The sequence below is a fragment of the Apis florea genome, unplaced genomic scaffold (genome assembly GCF_048593485.1).
Source record: "Apis florea isolate Af1SG1 unplaced genomic scaffold, ASM4859348v1 contig_3587_pilon, whole genome shotgun sequence".
Lineage (NCBI taxonomy): Eukaryota > Metazoa > Arthropoda > Insecta > Hymenoptera > Apidae > Apis > Apis florea.
In genome coordinates this window covers 3072258-3097573 of record NW_028256789.1, presented here as the reverse complement: position 1 = coordinate 3097573, position 25316 = coordinate 3072258, and the positions used below count along the sequence as shown (strand labels likewise).

The 25316-nt window shown below is 40.7% G+C and overlaps 2 protein-coding genes and 1 long non-coding RNA gene across 3 annotated transcripts; 1 reads left to right on the top strand and 2 right to left on the bottom strand.

The window, feature by feature from the left end:
- Positions 1-711: 711 nt before the first annotated feature.
- LOC100868069 (BMP and activin membrane-bound inhibitor homolog) lies at positions 712-22592 on the top strand. The gene is made up of 3 exons (XM_003689849.4): positions 712-1801; positions 20842-21114; positions 21527-22592. Exons 1-3 carry the CDS (start codon positions 1666-1668, stop codon positions 21778-21780), a joined length of 663 nt encoding a protein of 220 aa, XP_003689897.1. The 5' UTR covers positions 712-1665; the 3' UTR covers positions 21781-22592.
- Positions 15952-17213, bottom strand: LOC147656578 (uncharacterized). The gene is made up of 3 exons (XR_015294156.1): positions 16665-17213; positions 16493-16567; positions 15952-16413 (listed from the first exon to the last, which is right to left on the bottom strand). It is a non-coding gene; the product is annotated as an uncharacterized LOC147656578 (long non-coding RNA).
- Positions 22582-25316, bottom strand: DCP1 (decapping mRNA 1). The gene is made up of 4 exons (XM_086914292.1): positions 24864-25316; positions 24041-24497; positions 23435-23923; positions 22582-23358 (listed from the first exon to the last, which is right to left on the bottom strand). Exons 1-4 carry the CDS (start codon positions 25070-25072, stop codon positions 23122-23124), a joined length of 1392 nt encoding a protein of 463 aa, XP_086770418.1. The 5' UTR covers positions 25073-25316; the 3' UTR covers positions 22582-23121.

The window sequence follows — 25316 nt, the reverse complement described above, 5'->3', positions numbered from 1 at the left end:
TCCGGACAAAGGCTGATTTATTTATCTCGTTTATCATCCCCATTACGTGAGTCGATCTTTGCTTAGGTGTCGACACTTTGATACGGAATAGCACTTGGACGATATATTTATGGATCTTTATAGATCATTCCGTCTCTATCATCGGCATGGCAATTTTTCATTTAGACCAGACTCGATAATGGCGATCTTATTCGCCGAAAAGAATCCGACAAGAATCGAACGCGTTCGAAAGGTTGTGTAAATGCGGCGCGCCGGGCATTATTATCCGTAAGTAGGGAAAAGAAATGAGCGGGGACGGACGACATAGCGCACGACGAAAGTTAAAAAGGAGGCCGCCTGTCAGGAGGAAGGCTGACGATCCACAGCAGAAGTAAGTTGCTGCTGCTCTTTTCATCGTCGTCCCTCTTCCTTCGTTCAGGACGCACGAACCGTGTGTGTGTGTGAGCGCGCGTAAAAGACAGAGGGAGAGAGAGAGAGAGAGAGAGCGAGGAGGGGAGGACGAAGAATATGTGTGCGCATCGTGAGCTCCACAGACACTCACCCACACCAAGGAAACGTGGCGTCTCTGCCTCGGGGCTCAGGCGCCACTGTCTCCCTTCTCCCTGTCCCTCGTTTCCCTCACCAACCGCCCATTTCCCGGCGTCGATCCGCACTACTCAACCTTTTACCAACACACAACTCTACCGGCCTGGCCGCATACTACGTTCTGGTACAGTGGCTGCCATTAACGTAAGTGGCAGAGGCCATGTGCGCGCTCTTGATCCGATGGCTGAAAACCCCTAGGAATCGCTTCGATCTGTGATCATCGTACTTCGAGAATCGAAACGATATCTGGAAACGGACACGAACAATCCCATTTTACACGAAAATCGTTCATTCGTGTCGTTCCAAATGACGCGAAACTTATCGAGTTATTTCTGTCTCGAACTCGAGCGCGGGAAATAAAAGTAAAATCTATCTATTCTATCTATCAGAATCGGAAAATCGGATTGGAAATTGGGAAATTTCCTTATCCCAGACTGGTCGAACGATTACGAAGTTGTGGCATAATTAAAATTAAACAGAATCGTGGTATATATGAGAATTGGCTAGATGACGGGTTAAACGACAGCCGTTGAACGTGCGTATTGTACGCGTTCACGGTGCGTGGTTCACCGACAAGGGGCACACTATCGCAGCCGGAGGCGGGACTCGTTTAAAAACTATCTGGCGAGTGTTCTTCGCCGGGTGCCCCTGGTGCGCGCCAGCCGCGGCGGAGTCGTCCGGCTGCACGCCGTTTGCTTCGAGAGACCGAAGTGAGTCAGTCAGTCAAGCGTCGACCATCGTCGGGATTGGACGCTCGCGAAAAACCACTTGGACGAGTCTGCCGTGTCTGCCCGTGAATCTTTTTCCTTTTTTTTTTTTTGTTGCTTCGATTCGTTATGAATTTTCGAAACGAGATCGGGACAGAGACCGGGATCGATCGCGGCCACGAATAATAATAATAATAGTAATAATAAATTCTGATCCGAATCAGAACGACGACGATCGAATTCGATGGGGTTTCGATCACGATTTCACCGCGATCGCAAACAGTGTCGCTGAGTGTGAACGGTGACGCGGAAGGAAGGAAGTGGACGATTCGCACGATATCGACGAATAAACGCAAGTGCGAGGTTGAGATTAATGATGTTGTCGCGGGACTTGTTGACTTTCGCGACTATGGTGTCGAGTCTAACTGCGGCGGTTGGTGCTTCCGTGGATCTCGATTCAGGGGACTACGAGGTGCTACCCGATAACGAGGGGAAATCCGATGACAACGGTAACGTTACATTTTCAGTGCATGATTTCATGGGAAAGTTTGTGGGGAAACGGTCCGTGACCGCGCTCGAAACGGCCGCGTGAACGGGTACACGTGGGTGGCGCCAGGCGACACGAACGGCCGAATCGATGAAAATAATGGAATTGCCTCGTTCAAAGTTTCCCTCGTTCGAATTTCCAATCGTTAGTGTCGATCCAGAGAAATGGAGAATTTTTGCACAATTTTTACCGATCGCGTTGTTTCATTATCCATCCATGTCGTTACGTTACATCTTAACGTTTATTATTACACGTGGCCAGCTCGGCTCGAACGTATCCACCCGCTGGAATATCATTTATTCTTCCTGATACAACATTTCTTCCGTAATTAATCCGCGAGCGATTCGTATCTATACCGGCATAATAAATAAACTTGCGGCAAAGCTTTAAAACGAGCTTCGATATCGATCGATGCGAATCAATTAAGACGGGGAATGCAATTATTTTCTTCTTCTTCTTCTTCCTTCTCTTTTTCTTCTTTTTTTTTTTTTTTTAACTAAACGCAGAGAACCGATGTAGCATGTGCGACGAATCATTTTTCTCGTGCTCAAAACTTTTCGACTGGCTGCCACTCGACTTTGACGCCAGAGTAATAAAAGTCGGGAAACGCCGCTCTCTAAATTAAGACCGCTGAAGTCACTGAAGTACATTAATTGGCTCGGCCTTTTCTGCATGCTCCATGACACTCGGGATTCGTAGAATGGCCCTCGAAAATTCTGAACGCTTTGTCGAATTGCCTCGAATTACAAGGTCTCGAGTAAGGCGGACATCGTTGAGTACGCGTTCGAAATTTATAATTTGTAGCCAGGTAACGAAAGGCTCGATAAAGGGTTGCTTTACCGTGTTCGTTTACCGTGCAACGTAACCAATAGGGAGATGGCAGGGGTATAGGATGCGTCGAATGGTTGGAATCGTTTAAGCAAGTGTCCCGACGATAAAAGGGGGAGGGGGGAAAAAGAGTGAAGATAAGAGGGAAGCAGATGCAGACGTGGTGCGTGGTACGGCAGCTCGGCCACGATAATTGCAAAATTGTACGTTCCTTGGAACGAAAAAGAAAAAAAAAAAAAAAGAGAATAATAAAAAATAAAAAAAAAAGGTTTACACCAGCATGCCATTTTAAAACTCGTTTTTTGTGGCGGGCAAGCAACGCGGGGCAATTAAGGACGCGTGCAATTTCAACGTTTTATCGATGCACGTGAGTATTCGAGTGATAATAAGAAAGAAAGAAAAATACCGGAGGCTTCCTCCTTCCTCCCTCCCTCGCCCCGCTTCTCTCTGTGACACAAACTGGGCGATCTTGTTTTCTCGACGAGCAGGTAAAGCAAAAGTTGCGGAGAAGGAAGGGTCTCGGAATGCAGGAAGTCTCGGTAAAGAGAATAAACGATGGCGAAACGAAAATTGAATCGGCCTAGCATGCGGCGACAAATCGGTGGGAAGAGGATATTAAAAAATGGGGAAGGAAGAGAGGGGGATGGGATGGGGTTAGCGTGGTCGAAAAAGGGAACGCGACGAGGCTCGGCTGGATCGTTGGGCCAAAAATGATTCACGATATCGATCGATAGATTCCAAGTGGCGCCACCTAGGATGCGCGTCCTGCGGGATCAGTCGGTGGGGGCCAAACCGTACGAATTCCGGTCAAACGTGGCGCGCTTGCGAAATAATAAATATTTAAATTTTACCGTTCGCACGATACCGAGTTTAGAAAGACGATAAAGTATGTGTCGGGCGCCAGCTAGGCGCGCGGATAGCAGAGTACATAATATAATGCCTATGTGCACGATACCTACCTTCCGACACGCTTGTCTGCGCGGTCCTCCTTTTAACGTCGCTCGAGTCTTCATCCTGTGCGCATCGAGGACGAGAAACGGGACGGAAAAAATCGGGGAAAACTTCACTTCCTCGCGCCCGAATTACGTATTCGTACGGATAAACGAACGTTTAATTTTCGTTTAATCTCGCCGATAACGAAATGGAGGAGAAGTGTTGTTACGTAATCGTGCGATACAACAATAAATCATAGATTATGCATGTTGCTCGTTGCGTTACTCGATGGATTACCTAACCACCACCTTCATCGTCGATCGTTTTCAATTCCTCCCGAGGAGGAGGAGGAGGGGAGGAGAGGAAATGGTCGCGCGATAGGATCTCGCGACATGTCCCTCTTCCAATTTTCTATTCTCTCTCTCTCTCTCTGCACAGAGAGATCCGTTTATGCGTCCTACTCGCGATGGGATGAGATTCGATTCACGGAACCATTTCACTCCGGCGTTATAGTTTCTGAGACGCGCGGCACATCGCATTCTTCGTCCCGGGAAAAATGCTTCTCCCCCGCTTCTCTCCCCTCTTACCGTTTCTTGGATCGCGAAGAAGCCGTTAATCTAATGCATCCGACGAATCCGACCGTTTATCTACGACGAGCCGCGTCGATCCCTCGTTTTCGAGGAAGAACGAACCGCGCGGAATTTTGTATTTATAGTGGACGCAGATTAGAAAAGATTCGTCGCGGAAATTTTCCCGGAAATCATTGAATCGAAGATCGGTCTGTATCGAGCGGAGAACCGAATCGATCGATCAAAGTGATCGATGCGTGTCGGTTTTAATGCGCGCATCCGGCGAGAGAAACGTTTTCAATATTTTCGAAGGTTGGTTGAAAAAAAAAAAAGAAAAATTACGTAAACCTCTCCGTGGTTCGAATCTCTTATCTGCGCGATACAAACAAGTTACGGAATTGCGATAACTCTGTTCGTTCGGAACGTGCAGCCGGTTGCATATTTATAGACTAGCGAGGTCGATTTTACGATATGAGTCATTCGTTTCGAATCGCAGACGCACAATTGTCACTTTTAACAAATGTTATCGAACGATGTTGCTTGTACGAGAAGAGGTCCAAGAATTATCGTTTTTTTTTACACGCGCCAATTGATGCAAATTTTTCTTGCGCGATGACTTCGAAAAAAACATTTTCAACTTGAGAAATCGTTTCTCACGGTTAAATCGACTGTTTAAGATAATCTTAGACAACGGGACTTCCGAAAGAAAGAAAGAAAAATACGAGAGATGTCAAAAATGAAAACGCTCTTGTCTCGAGCGAAGTAACCGCGTCGAAAAATGCGAGCTCATCCGCGCGCCGCCGACAAACGTAACGCATGCACGCACACGCGAGTACAGCCGGTGTTTCACGTGTTCACACTCGGCCGAGTTGCAGCTGGTGTTACGTGCGCTCGTCTACGCACACGCACACAGGCGAACACAGAAGCGGCACGGTGGCGCCTGTCGGCCACACAAATGTGCATGCGTGCGTGACGAGTTTATACCTCTTTGTCTTGTGCACGTCCACGCGTACGTAAATACGCGGTTTCCACTTACACGCGCGCAAACACGTACGCCAAACACATTGCGCCGCGTCAAAGTGGTCTCGCGAGTGTGGGTGCACCACTGATCTCGTTTCGTTTTGACAAAGTAGCGCGTAAGAACGGAGGAAATTTCGTTTCTCTCGCGAGAATCGAAAAATCGATCGTTTTTTGGAGTTATATTTCAATATATAACAGGAAAATTGCAAATCGTATAATCGATTCTTCTCTTCGAGCCGATTTTCCTTTTACGGTTATCTCGCATCTGATAGATCTTACGTATGGACGGAAGTATACGGAAGTGTTGATCGTCGCTCGAGATATTATTAACGCGTAATCGCGAGAGAACACCCGGCCGTGGATAAAAGTTAAGACATTTTTCTTGGCGCCCTCGCGCTCCATACAACCCACCCACGTATCAACCGCTATCTGCTTCCGAATCGGGGCCCAAGGAGTTATTTACAGCCACTTTGCTATCGTTCGAATCGTATGCTTAAATTAAATTCGATCGTGTTGCGGGAAAAGGAAAAAAAGAAAGAAAGAAGGGGGAAAAAATGCTCGAATCGCGCTATTCGAAAGGCGGATTAATCGATTTATGGAAAAAAGATAAACTCGATTGCCGATTTGCTGAAAAAAAAGAAATAAATAACGATTAATTGGAATCAACGCATTTATCTTTCCATATACTTATAAATCTGTGAAACGTCAACGAGAAGGAGAAAGTTTTATTCGTGAAACGTTAATTTATGGGCGAGCGTGCACGATAATTCATTCACTCGCCCGTTCTTTTTTTTTTTTTCTCCTTTTTTTTTTCACTCACAGTCATTCGATTCTTCCGTTATTAATTAAACGTAAGGAGACATTAATCAAAGCATCAAATCACGTTAGATCAGTTACGGTGACGGTGATAGTTTCGCTCGATGGCTTGCAATCGTTGTCCACGATCGGGTAAATTCGATTCGACGTGGACGTCTTAATGACTTTCATTGCACAATGCAAAAGGAACGAGAGAGTTTCTCGTCCTCGCGATCATTTTTACTCGTGAGGCGGGTGAAAAATGCGTTAGCATATTTCGTTACTCGAACTTGATCTCGTTAACAGCAATATGTGAAAATGACTACCCTCTAAAAATTTAGATCATTTTTCAAGCTATCGAGAATCGCACGAAGACAGCATATTCAACATATTCGCGTTGAACGAATAATCGCATCTTTCAATTTTTTCTTATCGAATTTCATCCGTTGAAGAGGGATTCAAAAAACTTGGAAAGTTTTCGGTTTCTCAAGCGTTCTAATTGACTTCGTTTGGGAAAGTTCGAGGGAAGGCACACGTGTAGACATTGGAAAAAAAAAAAAAAAAAAAAAAATAGTGGCTCAAGGGGGGACGAATATAACTTGACTGTTTGAAACCCGTGTCCCGTCCTATCGACCTTGTTGGAATTCAAAAATGGTTGCAATGCACTCCCGACCGCCTCATGTCCGATGCACATGCATACGATAAATATGCGTCAAACGATACGCAGCGTGCATTATTGCATCGTGAAATTCACATGATCGTGTATTCCGCATTATCGTAATAAGCATATTGAAGTTTACGAGTGGTGTGTATTTGAAATTTATGCAACTGAAAAAAAAAAAAAAAGCAAGAAAAAACACAAGTCTTCGCGCATTCTACGATAATAAACTTCTATCATAAAACGTCTACCAGGCGTGGTTAAGCATCCGAGACGTCACTAGACCGACACGTAATGAATATTTTTCTTTTTTTTTTTCCTTTTTTCATCGGTGGCGCCAAACGGCCATAATTCTTCGTTCGCCTCATCATAAATGCAAGACGTATCGCTGCTTGACTCACTGTCATACGCCTCGATCCTCTACGATTCGAGCCTTAAGGCAACACTTTAAATTCAATCAAATCCTTCCTGTTCTATCCTTCCTAAGCGGGGATATACGCGAATAATACCCTCCCCCTTTCAATGATGCAACTTCAGTTCGATTATACTTGGAAAACACCGTTCCGGAAGCTTTCAATCTTCTGGAAACACCGATTCGACCCCATTAACCGGACACTTTTCCTTTCTCCACTTTCCGTTCCCCATCGACCCGATCGTCCATCCATTCCTCCTCCTCCTCCGCCTCTCGCTTCGAAAAATCGCTTGATATTCCGCGAGGGTATTTCTGAATTTGATTTGTTGACGGTACGCGTCGCGCACAAAAGGATTCCTCGGACGTTCGATGGCGCCTAAGGAGCAATATAATCTCGTGGTGGATATCGATCGATCGAAAATGCGAGGCGGCGCTCATCGGATGGCAAACGGAGGTAACGCGCACGGGACGACAACTGTTCCATTCGTTCCTTCCTATTTACTATTGACTATCGATCAAAGAGAGAGAGAGAGAGAGAGAGAGAGAGAAAGGCGGGGAACGCATATATTCGTGGCATTTCGAATAGAGGCGAGGACGGATCCGCGCGAGAGTTCGAGGCTGAGTCGCGGGCGTTATGTTAATGCGGTGCTTCGTATGCGCCATGATACCGCGTGCAGGCACGCACGCACGCACGCATGCGGCATGCATGCATCCTCCAGTGCAACCGAAGATGCGTCGAATTCAAATGAAACGGGGCTTACCCGTTCTTTCTGCCAACCACTCCGTTCGTTGCCTTCTCCCCGCACGAATTTCACGTGTCCATTAATCGTGAAAAAGGATTGGGGAACATCCATCGTCCTCCTGATAAACTCCTCCTCTGCCCGGGATGATTTATTTATTTATTTATTTATTTATTTACGGGGGGATAAATTTATTGAGAGCAAGAAGAGCAAGAAGAGTTAGCCAGTTATCAAGAGTTATCGCCGTTACAGTTATCAATTATCTGGAAGGAGAAGCCGTGAACACGTTCATTAATCGCGTAATCGGTAAATGTTTCTTGTTATTCAGGCAGAATCGTTTAAAACTGTTTCGTGTCCACCGGACGGGTGTATCGTTTTTCGAGATAACGCAACTTGTTAAACGACTGAGTCACGGTAAATAACGATAGTTATATTACGCGTGTCTCGCTTTAATGTAAACGTAAGTATCATATACTTTTCTATCGTATGGATTTGCGTTCGTCGTGTGTGCATCTAGACGTCTTTATTTCGTACGCGGTGTTGAATTCCGCGCCGTACCAAAGGAATTCAACTGTAATAGCAGTGGTATTCCTCTTCCTTCTCGAGGAACTCGAATTAACCATCGGTGAACCAGTCATTTCCATTCTCGGATAATGTTATAATAGTGTTGAGACCGGATCGAAATCTCTCACTTCACCACGGCCATTCGTTTCGAAATCATCCGCTTCCTCCGACGCTGGTCGATCATCCCCGTTAACAGGGTGCTCGACTCTTGATCAATTAGCTGCAACCTTCCTCCTTTGGCACAAGGAACTTTTTATCCAACGTTGTCGCTCGTCACCACATCCGAGATTACACGTGACTCGCGAATCAATCTTCGTTTGTTCCGATTGATCGATGTTCTCGCGACTTTTAATTTTCGGAATTCGAAACGAAAATTCGATGGGAGAAGAAAGATGGAGCGGGTATTGTTGTCGGTGAGCTGTTCGTCCGATTTTTGCAATCCTTCGCATGCATTTAATTGCAACAGATGGTTATCTTGGCGCTATCGATCATCGATAAAAGCATAAAAGCTGACGCAATTTCCGCATGATATATTCCGCTCGTTGTTATACCTATCGATTCGTTAACGAATGTTGTGCAAGACGCATTTTTTTTTATCGTCGCACAGAATGTTGTCTCGAGTTTTTTTATCTTGCACGCGCGATTGCTATTTCCTTTTCTCGAATGATTTGCTGCCAAATTACGAGGGCACGTCGCTCCTGGCTACAATTTTCTTGCACCGTTCTATACCACCGCTGGTTTACCTTATTTCCAATCTGTGCCGCTCCGATCGATTGCATAAAAATGAATTTCTCAATGAACACTTGGTACGTTTATTAAGAATGTAATATCGTTCGTTAAGCGGAATTTCATTCTCACGTTTTGTCACGTGCACAGTTTACAGTTAAAGTATCAAAATGACTCGATCTTCCAGTTATTCTCCTTTTTTCCAATTCAAGCATATGCATTTTTTTCAGCCTCTCTTCAGCAATTAAGATGTTTATTAAATTAACGATGAACCGTAATCATTGTAATTTATTCGTCGGTTGGCTATTTAACAGGACAAAAAATTCTCAATAAAAAAAACTTATAACGATATTATTCCTTTCGAGAGATAATAAAAATTGGGCCAATTAAATCCACCGCGGTGGAAGAATGTTGTCAAGACTCTTTTTCTATCCTTGATAATTAATGCGTTCGTTCAATCGAGCTAATTGAAAAAAAAAAAAAAAAAAAAAAAATAGCAGTTATTCCTCGAAACACGTATGATCCGTTCTGCCAAGCAGGTGATTATTCAAATTAAGCAAGCAGCTTAATTTTTACAGATATTAATTGGAATGGTCGATAATGAAAATTTCGATAGGCCCGGTTCGTAACGTTGTCTTCGTAAAACACGAATCCTTTCTCGAACGTTGAAAACGTTGAAAATACTTTTTCGTATACTCGAACAATTTTACTTGATGATGATGGCGCAATTTTCAACCGGAAGTTAATTTATAGAATAATTTATAAAGTATATATACCGAAATGAAAATCGATTTTGCAATTTCATTTAAATCATCGTATCGCTCCAAGTGATAATAATCTAAGTAGGATCGAGCAATTATCGACGCTCCTTGACTGTTAAACAGTAGAAATCGTTTCATAGTGGAGAATATAGTAGAAAAGATAATAGAGAAACGGTCGTTCTATGCATTAGCTATGCTTAATAGCACATTCCTACTCTACTGTAATTACAATGAGCCTCTATATATAGCCGATGCCGTGACAGATTTGCAGAATCAATGTCAACGATTCCAAGGAGACGTCTCTATAAATACTTGCCTCGTAGTATTTCACCCGTGAGTGCACAGGTAGAAATACAAATCCATCCGTTTCCACAGAATTGCTGGAATGGATCGCGATTCACCGCGAATCGATCGAGGCATCGTTTTCCGTCAATGAAAATCGTAACCTTTCCATCCATCTTGCCTCGAAATAAACTTTGTCGATCTCGATTTAATACCGTCGAGATAACGCTGGAAAGACGTCGCGTGTCGCGTGTAGCAAATGCTGCACGAACAAAAGAGAGAGAGACACGCGCGTGTCAAGCGATTTATCAGAAGCAAATTCTTTCTTGTAGGCGAAAGAAGGCGAGCGGGTTCCTTGAGAAGCAACAGAGATCGCGAGCGTGAAAAGAAAATGATAATAAACTCGTTTGAAATATTCGTTCTCGATTAAAAGACGGAGTTTGGTAAGTAAAACAAACATCGATGAGAGAGAAAAAGGAAAGTCTTTTGTGTTCGGTCGTGTCGCGTTCATCGGCAACGTTGCCCGGATCCTTTGTGCACTTTTAAACCGAGATTTTTCCACCCTCATCCTCGTGATATTCAAAATTCCACGCGTTTCATGGAAACACGGCTCGTCGTGTATTCGCCAAGACGTGGCGTGTAACAACCGTGGCGAAAGGGGAAGAAAAGAAAAGCATTGAAAAGTCTTGGTTGTATCTCCCCGAGCGGCGCGTGAGTTCCTAACATACGTGCCATGTGAAACAAATTGGTCGAAGGACGGAAGGCTAGGAAACCGCGGGAAGAGAACTCGTGACGCTATAGGTGAACCTGTCGCTTTCTTTTTTTATCTTTTCAACTCAAATATACCGTTTCCTTACTCGTTTTAACGTTTCTCCATTATTCGCGCGGAGAAATATTAATATCCACGACTTCCAAACAGAAATTCTTCTATTTTTAGGAGAGTTTCGAACAAACTCTCGAGAATAGAACAATAACTCCACGGATACAAATGACGCGTGTATGTGCGAGCTACGATTAGATGTATACGCGCAAATAGCAGCACGATTTGCCCGTGTAACATTTTTCAATCGTTCCGATCGATCGTGACTCGCCCTCGAGGACTCGTGATACGATTCTTTGACCATTAGGCGCGCGTAATACCTGTACACACCTGAAAAAAAGAAACGCAACGAGATATTACATCGTAAACACTGACGTAAATACCAATGTAAAACCTGGTTATTACACTTCAATGCGACTCGAGTAATTACTCGACGCGACAAATAATACACTCTACGTAATTATTAGTATCCCCCTGTTGAAGATAGTGAGCAGTTGTTAAAAGCTAGATTAAGATATTAATTTTTATTTTTTTTTATTTTATATAGCAATGCCATCTTCAATTGACTTTGGATTCGCCTGTGGATCATGTTAATGTAATTGCAGACGCTCGCTTCGAGCAGACGTTGATAGAAACGTCTTGAAATCCGAGAGAGAAAGGTTTCACTTCCTTTAACTCGGCGAGAGGAAGACCTGTTCCGAACGATTGAACTGTACTTCCTTCGTGGTGGCCGGACGGATTCTTTGTTTCCATAGTAAATCATCGGATACTTGGGAAAAAGCGTCCCGCTACCTGGACTTCGCTTCGTGTCCGCTTTTTACCAAGTATTCTTCCGAGGCAGCTTTTTCAAACAGCAAGAAAATATAAAAAAAGTGTTGGTTGTTTAAATCTGTTAACGTTAACGGGAATTTTTATTATTCCTGATAGATCGCGTTTCATTCGATAATTTCGATGCGTAACAAGGCGTAATCGGGGATCCTAACGCGAGTTAGCTTCTACGAGTATTATTTACTCAGGGAACGCGCTTAAAGAATCATCGTTCTAGCCTCGCTATTCAATCGCACACGTACAAAACGAACGAAGAACAAGGGGACATTTCACTTTACGTCCGCGAACGTGACGAGAGCTATTGTCAGAGCTATTTGCCTCGTCCAACACCTAAATGCTACGCCATAAAATTTCGATTCGAAGCGTTCATCGGAACATTCGGCAGAATCGTATACGAGGAAAATGGCACGATTCGCTTTACGAGGCACGAAGAGGGATATTTAACGAGCGACGTTTCGTTCCTCAAAGATTCACTTCCTTCAAAACGAATAATTCCTTCGTATAACTTGTTATACGATATTTGAACGGATATAGTACGCTACGAATCGGTCGGGAAAAAAGGAACTCGATTCGTTTTATCGAATTTACGTTTGCGTTAATGGAAATTGGAACGGAGCCGGGTTAACGATAATTAAAGGTGGCTGTTGTATATTCGGCCGAGCGAAACGACCAAGGATTATCATAAAAGGTCCGCGATCCACGCATATAATTTGGAGCAATTTGGCAATTGCATGTAATTGATGAGAATGCCTTTTACTTGACGATGGCCGCACCGCGTCCACGCAGCCAAGTTAAGTAGGGCTAATCATTGGTTTGCCTCTCTCGAAAACATCAAGAACCTGCCTTCTAGCGCCGAAATACCAAAGCTCGCGTACGCACACGAGCGCATGACAAGACAACGGGGTCTTATAGACTAAAATACATATACCTGGCCCCTGGAATGGCAGGACCCAGAAGGAGGGACCCTCCTACTTCCCAGAAATAAGGGCCTCCAGGTCCCTATTGTTCTTGCTAATTGCCACCCCGCATAACCACCCGTCCTTTTCTTCGTTCGCTGCGTTCCCTCCCCTCTTCTTTAATGGCCAGGTACTTCGGGGATGATAGTTACAGGTCCCAACGCAAATACCAGCTTCGTACGTACCCTTTGTGAAAGGAAAATTAGCCGAAACCCGTAGACATATACCCCTCGCCGGGGACAATTTTTCGAGCAAAGTATTCGTTACAGGAGAGCCGATTGCCTTCGGCTATAACCTTCGATGAGAGATCTTGGGCCCTCGGTTTATGGCGTGTATATAGTTTGAGAAGACTCGAGAAAGTATAGAGTGGGAATACCGACAGTTTTCGAAGATCCTTTTGTCTTTCTTTAGCTTTATTCTCCAATTTTCCACTCGATCGTTCGAAAATCGCTCGAATCGAGTTCAGAGAATTCGATCTTTACGTCGCTTCTGTTTGATTTAAGATCCTTTATTCATTATACGCCATTAGGCGCCATAAATTTCTTCGTTCGCATAACCGAGATACGATCGGTGAAATTAGTATCCTCGATGGAAGCGAATGGACTAACGAAATGACCAAGTAAAGCTTTCTCTTATTTAATTGACTTAAACCGATCCGCACGTACAGAGAGGTTTTGTGTCGTGTTCGAAGATCGTATCGTATTCATTTTCACGATGATTTAATGCTTTGCGTCCAATCACTATCTTCGCGTTAATTTAACTTTCTTGTCCCCTAATCGACCAATCCATAGCGTACACGGAAATGAAAATGAGATTTCCTCGCGATAATGTCTACACATCTCTTACAGATTAACGATAATTATCTTTACATATTTCTGCGTAAACTATCCTTTTTTTTTTTTTATTGAAAGAATAATCGATGCAATTATCGGCACACAATGCTTGACATCGCGTATTTCGTTGCCTCGTTTTTCTAAGAAAAAAATTGCAGCAAAGTTACTCGAAGAAAATATCTTAACGACAATTCTTCTTTCCTTCCTTCCTTCCTTCCTTCCTTCGTTTCCTTTCCCTGGTAACCGAAAATGATCCTCGTAACGTTTTACGAGCCAATATCAATAGAGGTTTATGAGAGTTTTGAGAAATTATCGAAGCTTCAAAACAAAGGCATAAACCTCGCCTAATTTATATTTCCTCTACTTTCCTCTTCGCGAATCATACGCCAACATGGAGAATTGAAAAAATCGTTGCGCCCCAATTTTATTCGTTCTCCTTGTCTCGTAAATCTGACCTAATGCCAATCCGATCTGAACCGTGGAAGAAAGACAAGGGGAAACATTCCAAGTTCCAAAGAGACGTAAAGTCTCTTCTTCGCCGTCTTGAAGATTGCGACACCTGAGAAAGCCAGCCATTCGCGAAATTGATTTGGCTCGTGTCACCGTCAATAAAGAACTTAAGTAGCCCTTTCTTCCATTCGATGTGGAATCCGGTCGGGCTCCCTTCTCCAACTCCGAGAAGCCGGCAGGACTTCGCAACATCACGAAAAGCAAAAGTTTTATTGAGCCTGGGTTCCCGAGTCGTCAGTCGTCCGCCTGAGAAAGGAGGAAGGGAAAAAACCGGCCCATTATGCGGGTGCACTTGTCGTCCGTTCGGCCAATCTTTTTGCATCGTTGCATCTACTATAGATATCGCTTCGCTCCGTTATATTCTATTTTCTCGTTGTTTTTCCCATAGGTTTTTCGATATATTCTTCTATGTCGTACGATCATAGCATCGCGATAACGTTGATCGAGAATGCATTCCAACTTGGCTTAAATATGCTTGGTAAGAATATTAATTTCGTTCTTAATAACAAGGAGAAAAAATTGCCAAGAATATTTTTTTTTTTTTTTCCTCTCACGACGTGAAATCTCGGGAGGAGAAAAAAGTTTAATCGATGCCTTGTTCTTGACCAGTCATCCTTGTTGAAAAACAAAGAAAAGAGAGAGAAAGAGAAAGAAAAAATCCATTAAACGGATGCACCGTTGTCTTTTAAGATTATATATAAGGTTGCCATATGTACCTTGATGATTCGAGACCGTGGGTCAAAATATCTACGCAGCTGCAATAAAAGGTATCTTAGACCTCCTGGGGAGAAACACGGGGCCATCTTTCGTTGCAAGTCAATGAAGAATCGACCAAATTCATGCTGTATCCGACCCCGTTTAATGGGGATCATTAGTTACAGCTTTTATCGGTTGTCTGTCCACTGTCCCGATCGGAGCGGCACGCTCAAAATCTCCATAAAAAAAAGGATATACACATATTCCAAGTTAACGAACCAATTAGCCTGTTTCCTATTAAACCCTGCTAATCCCCACCGATCTTGACAATTAGTAGCATAGCTGTGTCCTGTTTACACGCATACTTTCATCCACATATTTTTAATTCAAAAATCAAAACTCTCAAATCATCCCCGACATTCTCTTACAATTCCTATAAATTAAAGTTGTATATTAAAGTCATCGTCATCGAAGAATTCGGCCCAAAAGTATTTCATCGATCCGAGATACCGACGAAAGCCAATAAAAGGGCCAGCAAATTTGTTCAATATCCGATCCCATTCATCGCGGATCGCTGCTTAACCTTCTTCCCGATCCGACGACCTGAGTATTCGAATACCACGAAGACAGCGTGCCGCCTCGACCAAAGTTTCTCACGAATCTTTCGAGGAACTCACCGAGGACCGGTCCTTCTGTTCTCGTCCTCCTTCCTTCCCCTACTTTCTCCATCCTCCTCCTCCTCCTCCTCCTCCTCCTCTTCTTCTTCTTCGTCTTCTTCCTCCGGTGGCCACTCCTTTCGGCCTCGGCGTCGATGAGGAACCTTCCGTTCCTGAGGACCTTTTTGTTTTCGTATAACTCGGCAGGTTCATAGGCCCACTCGCGGCCAGGATACGAACAGGTGTCCCGCGGTGGATCATAGAACGTGACTCGTTTCGCCAACCTTTCCTTCCCCCCCCTTTCTTTTTTTGTCCTTTTAAAAACCGTTTATAATTCCCACTGCTACCTTAATACTCTTGCCGCCCGTTCCACTCATTTTTACCTTCGATCGCGTGTCCTGTAATCCGATGACGATCCTCACGGATGTATAATAAATTGTCATTGTTCAGACGGATAGATGGAAATAGGTTAAGTAACACGACGTTGCGTGTGCACGACAAACGAGGAAAGAAACAGTTTGTTGATAAATGTATATAAATGATTTTACTTTATATTTTCGTACGTAATTATTCGCGTTTCGAATCTGATTAAAGTTCAATAACCTGAGTTTCGAATTCCGTAACGCGTTAAGCTATGAGCGAAAGATCGGTTGATCGACAGGCGAATAGAGCTGCTGCCGACGAGGCACGTGCAAAAGTCAGTGTATACCATTGCCAAGATTGAGAAACGACCCTTTCCTCGTGCATCATTCGTCTTCCATGCGCGCGAACCAAGACTTTAGAGAGTTCGTAATCTTCGCTGTAATCCCTGATCGTTGTCCTTTCGAATGTTTTTTTTTTCTTTCTTTCTTTCTTACGATGACAACTTTCCTTCCTGCTTCCACGGTAGACGCAAAGCGAATTCGTCACCACGGGTGTGCTCCTGTGAAATTCAACGCTGACTTCGTGACACTCGACCACCAACGCGCTTCATGTCCCAGTGGAATACTAATTGCGGCAATTTAGAACGGTGGATGTTGCTAATTAGAAATTAAGACAGTCGAGTCATTCTGTGTTTTACAATTACCTTGTAACGCGGTTGCCGGAATGAATAATTGAGCGTAGCACTAAACTTTCTCTCTTCGGCCAGACTCTCGTAACTCTGAACAATATCAATCGAATAATAAACTGACTCAAAAAAAAAAAAAAAAAAAGAAAAAAAAAGAAAAGAAAAAATTCGTCTTATTATCGAAACTTACGAAATTCCGTATCCTTTTTTCCTTCGTCGATCGAACAAATCGTTGCACCACGAGGCAAAATAAATCGTACGTACGATCGAATCACTTTGACGAATAATAACTTTGATAATGCTAATTGCATTACCCCTAATTAATTAGAAAATCCGATATTCGTATCTATCGGTGTCCGGTAGATTGGTCGGTTAATGTCATCAGAGGTGTGCTGCAACTCGTTCCTCTTACGACTCCTCTACGACAAAATAAAATTTGCGGGATTTAAATAAATGTGCGCGCGTATACGCGAGGGGCGTTGTTACGCAATGTACGTGCATTACGGATACACTTGAGGGAACCGAGAGAAACTCATTAGTTTCATCATTCCTGTCGGTGGTGTACGCTCGGCTACGACGCAACTACGTGCATGTATACATATACATGGGTCGTCGCTCTTCTAATTGCATATACAACGGGGCTCGTTCAAATCAAGTTTCCGTCGAGCACGACTTTCTATCCTCGGGCATGTTGCACGAGTCGTTCGGATAAACGAATCGTAACCCTTCGTACCGCGCTTTTAGCGACTCGTTATCGACGCGGGTATCGATTATCTTTTTGCTCGTTGAATTCCACGTCGATCGTAGCTTCTTATTTGCCGGGTGAAATTCTAACGAACCGTAACGAGAAAATAGTTTCGCGGAACATTAAGGTTAAGATTTTATACATTAGTTCGTTTGACAGAGATTAATAGAAATAAATACGATGAATCGAAAAGGAAAAAAAGATTTGGTTAATTAGCTAATTTTAAAGTGAACGGACAACAGGCCGAGCGTACTTTGAGTTCGTCTACATAAATGAATATTTAATTCCCGATAAGAAGCGAGTCGAATGAACCCACGACGCCTGTTGTTGTAGTTTCAACAAATAAACAAGTTTATCTGAGAGTTACAAGTAACCAGCACGTGTATCTCGTTAGATATATCCGATGTCCCGGCCGGTTAGATACATATATCTAACGTCAGTAAGTTAAAGGTTAAGCTTCATCGAAAGCGTGTTATATACCATAGCGTGCGTCGCTAAAAGCTTTTATCGAAGAGATACGAATACGAAGTATATTCGCCGATCGTGGCCGAAGAAATCGGACAGTTTTACGAGCGCAAAACATACCAGAGAGAACGTTCATCCAGCATTTCAGACATGTCTACCTTTTTACCCGCGACATTGCAAATTATATTTTTTTCTCTCCTCTCCCTCTTTATCTTTTCGCATTCGATTCGCAAAACAAGGGCGAGCATTTACATAAATTATAGATAATCAATAACGCTGTTACATCGAGGCCAATTCGAATCTGAAAAGAGTAATTCTTTTAAAATATATCTTATTTTATAAAAAGAAAAGAAAAGAAAAGAAAAGACTTACTTAGTTAGTTAGGAACGAGCTTCTGGAAATTTTCCAGTCCATTTCGTAAAATATCTCATTGTACCAAAGTGGGTGGGATGAAAATAATACAGGGAATTCAAGAACATCGATTTACTTTCATGCTTCTCGAACCTGTAATCGTTTAGCAACCGAAGAAAAAATGTAAAACAAAGAATTACGAGCAACATGGTCAGAGAATGAGGGAGACAGGGGGTAGAACCCGTCGGGAAATAATTAATATGCCATGGACGCATAACGAACGACCCCGCGAAGCAGTCTGTTTGTTTTCGGACGGGTCTTCTTCGACTCCAGGCATGTCGGCCGTATCTCTCTTTTGCCCGGGCCTTCTCGACCTCCCGCTGCTTCCCCTTTTCCCTTTTTATTTTAAAACGCACACCAGGCCCTTCTCCGCAGCTCCCTATTTCTTTCCCTTTCTCTCCTTCCTCGACGAAATACAGTTCTCTCCTCTTACCCGTTACTTCACCGCTCTGTTTGAAAAAAAGAAAGAAAGAAGAGAAAAAAAAAAAAAAAAAGAAAGGAGAAAAGAACGAAATGAAATTTCAACTTGCATACCTCGTAGTAAAAAAAAGATATGATTCGTTTTAAAAAATGAATCTTAATAGAGTCGTTCGAGAGAGACAAGAATACTTTGCATCTAATTGAAATTTCTATAAGAAGTTTATGTAACCCAGAGAATTGCAAGAGAGAAGTTTTCTTAAAAGACCCTCTTACGAGGGTCTTCTCTGTCGCTCTGAAAGGCTCGTGAGACCCGGCCAACTGAGCGAACAGCGGCTCAGCAGCGGTGCACACACAACGAGAGGCCGCATGCCTCTCTCCATATATTCTCTCTACTTTAATCTTTCTTTTGTGACTCGGCTGTTTTAACGTTTTTTATTCCCCGATGAGCTGGGCCTCGTGGATGAAACGGAGAGGAAGATGCGCGATGAAGGAAGAGAAAACGAGAGGGTGAAGGGGAGAAAAAGAAAGAAGATTAAGAGAAAGAGGGGGAGATAGAGAGGGAGAGAGTACCGCTACAAGCTTATTAGCAAGAAGTAGGGAGAAAGAGGAGGACGCAAGAAATTTTGTCGAGGGAGAAAGGATCGTTTAATGTGAAAGGGGGGAAGAGAGGATTCAGGGGTAGACGGAGCAATATCTTGAATAAAGACGATCTCGCATTACCATAATAAACAAGTGTGCTGCGGCTAATCGTTGCAAAACCAATGTTCTTTGTTTCCTCGACGAAAGGGTCTGACACGCTTCGTAATTTCAAAGTTCCATCTTGATCGATTCATCGCATCTCTTTGTGATTCGATGACAAAAGACGGGAAGAACGTCGAACAACAATTGCGCCGAGAAAATTTCATGAGAATTATCGAGATGACGTTCGATTGTGTTAATGAATTATTCCATCCCGTTAAATTTTGTTATTGGTGGAAATTGCGACGAATCCATGTACAGTGAAATAAATTGTATTCCATCGGTTGAAAGAAGTAACGCCAAGGGAGAGTCTGAAAGAAGGCTAAACTGAAGGCAAGAATAAAGTTACGGATAAAGATGGCTTCGCATTATCATAATAAACAAGCGGTACGATGGTTAGTCACTGCGAAATGCTCCATGTCTCTCCGTTTATTTCATGCAGCTCTCATTAACACACTGCGAGAGAGAACTCTACTCTCTCCGTGTAATGTATATTTACGCTATGTCAAGCACGGTCCCAGTGTATCGAGCCTGTTCCTCGAGGTAGATTTCTTCCAGACCTCCCAGTTGAAATCCTTTCAAGCAGAATATCTCAAACATTTCTTTTTACCAAAATTTTTCACCTCTGTATCATTTATTTTGAAAAATTTTCTTTGATAAACGTGCTGCTAAGAAATGCATACACTTTGCCCCAACTTTTATTTTCCTAAAATTATGTTGCACAATTTTTTTATTAATACATTCAAAGAAAATTATAAGTTTCTTTAAACGAATATAAATAAATAAAGGAATAAACGAAGGAAGGCTTGGTAGCCGGCAGGTAAATGAAAGTATATATAGCTTTATATGTATACCTGTTGCAACGAGCAGGGTATAATCTTTTATGACTTTAGTCGGGTATTCATTAAGGGAAGCCGCCAATTATATCAACGCTGTTACATTTAGGATGCTTGAATGCTTGAACGACATGCTTAACGATCTTAGAATTATATTGCAGGAATTGCCTTATCGAGTACAGATCTATAAACAAAGATGAATTTATAATTAATTAATAAATCGGGTAATATATTACCTGAATCGTATTAATTTATTGATTAAATCCTATCAAATTTGAAACATTTGAACGGAGGCAAATACAAGAAAACGTATGTAGATGACCCGCGATGTCACACATCATTAGTCAGAATGATTCATTTATCAATCATAACTGTCATTATCTAAAACAGTATGAAAAAAGAGAAAAAAAGATTTTTCTCGAAAGAATGCCTTGCTATCTTTATCGCATTTTTAACATTATTCCAATTCAGAAGAATATTCTCTGACCTCAAAGTTCTCTCCCTCTGTTCGAGGATTTCGAATTTCGATAACATTAAAGATAATTTATAACGTTGATCTTGTAATATTATTTTTGTTTCGTGGACGCTATTCTTTTGTATTGTGAACTTGATATCCTTGCATACAATTTTATTTCCATTCGCTGGTTTTAATTTTATTAAATCTTACGATTTATACATTTACATATAATCCCATTTGTAATAAAAAAAATTAATTAATCTTATTATATTTATTTTACTTTTCTCATTTACAGATTCGCCGCACATCCGAGAAGTGAGGTGTTACTGCAATCAACCGGAATGCGTACCTCAAGGATACATGTGCCGCGGCAAAGGCTGTTTTACAGAATTACCATCCAATGCAAATCCATCATTATTAAGAGCAGAGCATAACGCTTACAGTGGTTGTCTTGATGAAAACTTCAAAGAACGGCAATGTCCCACGGGATATCTTTGTTGCGAGCAGGATCTTTGCAACCACGTAGACAGTCCAGCCATGAGAAACAGGCTCAACAAGACTCTTCAAGGTTAAATGAATATTCTCATTTTAATATCATTAAAATTGTATAGATTTAATGCAGTGCTATCGAGTGCCATTTTCATTTTTGCATTATGCATTTCATCGTTTATTTTGTTACTTTACATCGTAAAACTGCTTTTTAACGCTATTAATTTTTAATTCGATTAATCAAATTTTTTTACATAAATTATGAAGAATTTTTTTTACTTGTTCCATATACATATAGATACAAGTTAAAGAAGCATACATATAACTATACAAACTTCTATTACGTATACGTATACATATAATGTCTCGAACCATTGATTTAAAACAATAGCGAAAGTTGAAGGTTGTATGAATTTATGAATAATGATACCTTTTACATAATTTATTTCAAACAAGCTCGTGTATAACGAAAGACTTTTTATCATTAACAGTGTTGGTGGGTGATCAGCGACCTTTTCTCGGCCCGGTTCAACCGATCAATCATGGAGGTCAGTCAACAGATGGATGGTTCAAGACTGCCACAATCGCTGTACCGATTTGCGGTCTAATCGTTCTACTGATACTGGCCAGTCTTGCCATTAGATTACTTCAGCCTGTACCGACGCAAAGCGACAAACTCGGACCACATCGGATGCCCGATAATGGACCGCCATTATTAGGACCACCAAAAGTGCCTCTTGTTTAATTATCTCGCAATCCCAAAGACGTTCGATAAAGCGGATAGACATTAGTAAGACTAATTAGAAAGCTAGCGGGCTTATATAGCTCCACTTGGCTGTGAATTTTGTGAAAAAAAAGCGACTGCTGTAAATTATAACATTGCGTGTTGTGCATCGATAGTTGCAATTCCTCGAAACAACGATGATCGTCGTAAAATTGAAGAGTGAGAAAAGGCCAATGAAATAGGACCTTTGTACATGACGTTAATTAAAAGAAGAAAAAAAAAAAATAAAGAAAAAAAAAATGAAATGCATGATATCGCCTTTATTGTAGCATTGTAAATAGATTATGTATTTTATATTGTGTATTAGATGATATCGCTTATTTAGGCGGCGTACAAATTGTAATGTAATCGCGATTTACGATGTCGTCGAATTTCCTAGATCGAAAAATAGATCTAATCACACAAGGTTCATAATAATGTTACTATATAATCTTAAAGGATACACATAATCCTGCAATAAGAAAAAAAATATCTTTTCCATCGAGGAATAATATCGATAAAAAATGAATGAAGAACACAAAGTCTGATTGTTTTCTTTTTAATCGTATAAGATATCTTTTTTTGAAAGTCTATTATTCTGGTACATCATGTACTCATCATATAGTAATTATATTCCATATAAATATTATATTGTGATAGTATGACATAACTCTGTGTATGATAATTATATTATTAAGTATGTACCACGACATTGTTTTACAACATGTGTTACTCATGAGGGATAAATCGATGCGAAAATCGACTTAAAATATATTGAAATAATTTTTCAGTAATCGGTCTCTATTTATTTTCTCCTTTTATCAATTACATACACGTACTATTATCGATACCCGATATATAGGAAGGGTATGTCATTATTCCGTAAAATAGGTAATCTATTTGATCAGCTCAGAAAATTTGTTTTGTTTCGTTTCGAAATAGTAACCATAAAATGTTAGTATAATATAAATGTTTTGGCATCACAGTTTAAAATCGTACAATTTTCACATTCCTCGTCTCATTACAATTTCCATTTGTCTCATACCTTGTTACACATTCACGATCCATGTCACTTCTTTTTATGGGAAAAAGTGTATTAGCTTATAAAAATACTGCTTAAGGTATGTATCTTTATTTGTATCTATGATTTGATCTTCCCAAAAATTGGGATATCAGTCATGTTTAATTGAAATTCGAGCAGGACATTGTGTTCCATCTATGTACATGTAACATAGAGATACTATAGGTTTTGCTCGATGTTATCAGTCGGCCGTCATAACCCGCATGACGGGTTTCAGCTATATCAGTTAACAAGTCATTGTTCTAGGATAGTATTTCACCAAATGATTTAACGTAAGCTTCGTGAAGTTTGTTAATAAAATCTGGATCACTCCTCAACAAATAATTAAAAGCTCGAAGAAATTGATTTTTTGTCAGTGGTTCTAATGGTCTAGTTAAAGGTTCAGGTGGACTAGGAGCAGCAAACATTACAGGAGGAATTAAAGCTGGTGCTGATCCTCTTCCCGACAAAGTAGGAGCCGTAATGATATCTTCTGATGCCTAATTAAATTATAACCATCAGATCTTGATACTTATATAAAAATATCAATACAAATTGACATATATGTCTACTTACCGTTGTCGCAGATGCATTAGCAAATAAAGATGCAAGTGGATTTGAGTTACTAGAGCCAATAATATCTGAGGCTTGATGATTTGTTGAAGTAGAAGATGATGCATTAGTGGGTGATTGTATCCTAAGAAATCCTGTAGTACCATTTGTATCAGTAGTACTTTGATTTATAGGTGGTAAAATTTCTTGAGTTAGAGATGCAGGTGTAGATATCATTGAATCTTGTTGAGATGCAGTCCTACTTCGTTTTTTAGTTCTGTTTGAAGCATTAGTATTACTAGCACTATTAGCAGTTATTATAGCAGTTGGAGTTGTTTGAGATTGTTGTTGAGTAGCTGGCTGAGGAGTTATAGATCTATGTTGTTTTTCAATATGTTCGACTGTATGAGCTGTTAGATGTGACATTAATCGAGCAAGAATAGGATTACTTTCATTTGTAATAGTCCCTCCTGAAGTGGGTTGATCTCCAGCTTTAAAATGTCCAGTATTAACCTGAAAAGATATTAAAAATTAATTATATTTATATATATTTTATATTTATAATTATAAAATAATATTTTCTATCTTTTATTTTGAAATCATAAATACAATTGATCGCAAATTACTAACTTTTGCCTTTGCAAAAAAATCCATTACACTCTGTGAAGTAACATCTGGACCTAATGGTGCAGCTAGTGGCCCAGATACATCATCTGTTGCAGGAGTACTTAAAGGAGACTTAGTATTAAGTACTTCTTTAACACCTCCACTTCCACTGCTACTGTTATTTCTATTAATATTAAAATCTTCTTGAGCTTTACTAAGCATACTGAATATATCAACATTATTCACATTAGGACCACTATCTTTTTTCACATTAACAGTAGGTTTATTATAAGTTTTGCGATTTTCCTCTGATTCTTTGATAAGTTTATTTAACATTGCACCAATGCGTACACATTCCTCTTTATCATAAAACCAAATACCATAAATGTTGCATCTAGAATTTCTATAGAGTAAAAAGGGTTCTTGAAGTTGTAAATCCAAACCCTGTGTAACTGGTTCTACTAGGTTATTTGTATTTAATCTGCAAGAACATAATTTATATAATGAATAAAAGATTTATTTATAGTTTATAATTAATTTATTTCATTAATAAATAATTAAAAATAATTTTTTCATATAAGAAAATTATAATAAATTATATTAAAATATTTAATATTTTCATTAAAATTAATTTTTTGAAATATTATCTTTATATAAATACTTTATATGAATACGAATGAATAATATGATTTATATATCTATATAATTCATTATATATATATATATATATATGTATGTTATTCATTAGTCTTTGAACGTTTTTAAAATATTCAAAAAATATAGACAAACATTTATACATACAAATATATGTGTATGCATATACATGTTATGTATGTATATACGTTACCTATTCATGATCAGAACACTGTTATAGGGCTCGCCATTTCGTGAATATACAAATAAAGCACCTTCAATGTTAGTTTTTTCCCACTCATTATTAATTGCGTTAAAAGTATAAAGTGCTACGTGTGTTGCAGTCTCTAGAATATCTTTTACGTAGGGGTCTACTCGTTTCAGAGCGGCCACGTTCATTCGTAACCCTGTTAAATCCGTCATCGTGTTTCTACAGTTTTTTTACAGGTAGTCTATATCTTATGAGATATAAGAATAATCACTCTTTTTCTAATTCAACTGAAATTTAGTTTAACCGTTTGAGCCGATCACTAAAAGCACTATATTTTAATATAACGCAAGTAGCTGCCTGTATAATAAACGTCATACTAGATTTTAAGGTTGATACCGTTGTTATATCTGTGAGTTAGTAACATCAAAGAATGTCGACGCTTCCTTTCAGTTTGCT

What these genes read in the sequence shown, in the direction of transcription:
- LOC100868069 (XM_003689849.4), top strand. Translation starts at nt 1,666, where the DNA reads ATGATGTTGTCGCGGGACTTGTTGACTTTCGCGACTATGGTGTCGAGT. An exon ending in GGGGAAATCCGATGACAACG is followed by an intron (nt 1,802 to 20,841) that starts GTAACGTTACAT and finishes TCTCATTTACAG; the next exon opens with ATTCGCCGCACATCCGAGAA. An exon ending in GCTCAACAAGACTCTTCAAG is followed by an intron (nt 21,115 to 21,526) that starts GTTAAATGAATA and finishes TATCATTAACAG; the next exon opens with TGTTGGTGGGTGATCAGCGA.
- DCP1 (XM_086914292.1), bottom strand. Translation starts at nt 25,072, where the DNA reads ATGACGGATTTAACAGGGTTACGAATGAACGTGGCCGCTCTGAAACGA. An exon ending in AGTGTTCTGATCATGAATAG is followed by an intron (nt 24,498 to 24,863) that starts GTAACGTATATA and finishes ATGTTCTTGCAG; the next exon opens with ATTAAATACAAATAACCTAG. An exon ending in ATTTTTTTGCAAAGGCAAAA is followed by an intron (nt 23,924 to 24,040) that starts GTTAGTAATTTG and finishes ATATCTTTTCAG; the next exon opens with GTTAATACTGGACATTTTAA.